General features: G+C 34.7%; 1 protein-coding gene across 1 annotated transcript; it reads right to left on the bottom strand.

The window, feature by feature from the left end:
• Positions 1–248: 248 nt before the first annotated feature.
• Positions 249–547, bottom strand: Tsp_15412 (protein YIP5). Its single transcript, XM_003365983.1, has 2 exons — positions 480–547; positions 249–399 (listed from the first exon to the last, which is right to left on the bottom strand). Exons 1-2 carry the CDS (start codon positions 545–547, stop codon positions 249–251), a joined length of 219 nt encoding a protein of 72 aa, XP_003366031.1.
• Positions 548–927: the final 380 nt, after the last annotated feature.

The raw sequence follows: 927 nt of genomic DNA, 5'->3' as shown, positions 1-927 counted from the left end.
AGAGAGAGGATTCAAAGAAGCACCACAAAGAAATTAACGGAAATAAGTTTTATTATCACGCAAGGTACTTTGACAAACACACACACGTACACTTATCTATTTGTATATATATATATATATATATATATATCCACACAGTAATACAGTATAATGAATTTCAGGTTTCAACATGAATTCTTCATTTCATCAACAGGCAATCAACAAGAACAACATATAGTAGGTAACTTAAACGCAAACAAATATCACAACTAGGAATACAGCATTAAGCAATGAGCAAGAGGCTCAGCAATGACGACAACTCCGTGAAGAAGTGTCTGCCCATTGTTTTCAACGTTCCCATTATATTCTACTTCCAAATCAACAAAACTGAGAACTTCACGAAAGCCATTCACTCTTTTGCTGATTATGAAAGACATTAATCTGGTTGTTGCTTACTCCCCATTCGCCTTTCTATTAAACTTCCCGATAAATTAACGTACCACCATTTTACCATCGTACCATCGTCAAAACTACATGGAGATGTACCAATGTCTTTTAAGTTCACCATACTGCTGGTACTTACTTGGTATTGCATACAAAAACTGAGTCATTGCCAATTGTGAACAACACTTTGGATAGAATTTCAGAACAGGATTCTATGTTCTGCCATTTTGTAAATGGTCAATCTCGGTAGCTGCTGTTATTATGAAAATCGTTGGTATAGATTTCACGTGTTTCCTTTATTTAATTTTAAGCCAATCAATTTTTTTCACTTCTGCTATTAATCACCAACTTCCAACAGGTCAAAAATGCACGGCTATTGAAATTTGATGATCATGTCAAACATATCAAACACATATAGAGCTGCTATATATACTTTGTACTAGATCGATTTCCCAAACGACTCGCTACTTTTCTAGCTAAATTCATGGTGCAGTCTGATCAGAT

Source organism: Trichinella spiralis (genome assembly GCF_000181795.1).
Source record: "Trichinella spiralis strain ISS 195 chromosome Unknown Scfld6776, whole genome shotgun sequence".
Classification (NCBI taxonomy): Eukaryota; Metazoa; Nematoda; class Enoplea; order Trichinellida; family Trichinellidae; genus Trichinella; species Trichinella spiralis.
The sequence above is the reverse complement of the archived record's forward strand: the minus strand, read 5'-3'. Positions and strand labels throughout refer to the sequence as shown.